This window comes from Penaeus monodon, chromosome 23 (genome assembly GCF_015228065.2).
Source record: "Penaeus monodon isolate SGIC_2016 chromosome 23, NSTDA_Pmon_1, whole genome shotgun sequence".
NCBI classification, from domain to species: domain Eukaryota; kingdom Metazoa; phylum Arthropoda; class Malacostraca; order Decapoda; family Penaeidae; genus Penaeus; species Penaeus monodon.
Genome location: NC_051408.1, coordinates 17,614,579 through 17,615,239, shown reverse-complemented (window position 1 = coordinate 17,615,239; position 661 = coordinate 17,614,579). Strand labels below are relative to the sequence as shown.

The 661-nt window shown below is 34.3% G+C and overlaps 1 protein-coding gene across 1 annotated transcript in view; it reads left to right on the top strand.

Moving 5' to 3' along the window:
* Nucleotides 1–181, top strand: part of LOC119588158 (inactive pancreatic lipase-related protein 1-like) — an 8,002-nt gene extending 7,821 nt beyond the window's left edge. The window contains exon 10 of the mRNA XM_037936863.1: nt 111–181. Coding sequence (XP_037792791.1) covers nt 111–181 — 71 coding nt within the window. The remainder of the gene's footprint in view (nt 1–110) is intronic.
* Nucleotides 182–661: the final 480 nt, after the last annotated feature.

The following is a 661-nucleotide window of genomic DNA, read 5'->3' as shown; positions in this document are numbered from 1 at the left end:
ACACATATGGTGTTTTCTACATAAGAAAAACAGATAGTTGAATGTATAGAAAGCTCCGCGATAAGCTTGTTTATGTTCAATTTCAATAATATCATGAAAAATGCACACAGTCAAGAATATCAGGGACTACGAGCACAGAGGGAAATTACACAGGTCTAGCCAGCTTGGGGGGTCAGGGTGAACTGCTGAAAAGAACACACGCATGTATGTGTGTGTGCACGTACTTATTGTATATGTGCGTTCGCAATCGTGAGCAATAATATTTTCGAAAAAACAACAACGGAGACTTGTGTAGATTTTGCGCACGTGTCCCAATCAAAAGTCTGGCTAGCACTGCGCGATTTTGAAACTGAAAAAATAGTGTATAATATATATTTATTTTAGTAATGGCTTCATACAACTGCACACAAAATAAATACGGCATGGTAAATTCGTTGATATTCGGGACAGCACAAGTAAATTTAATTACATTTATTTGTGTAAATATATAAGTAAAGATTTCATATTATCATCAACAAGTTTCACAGGCTGTTTCATTGAGCACGGCTGTGATAAACAACAGGCAACAACATTTGAAATAAGCTGTATAATATAATATAAGATATCATATGTATATGTTTAGATCACAGAAAGGACAAAATTTATATTATTAGACTTCTCC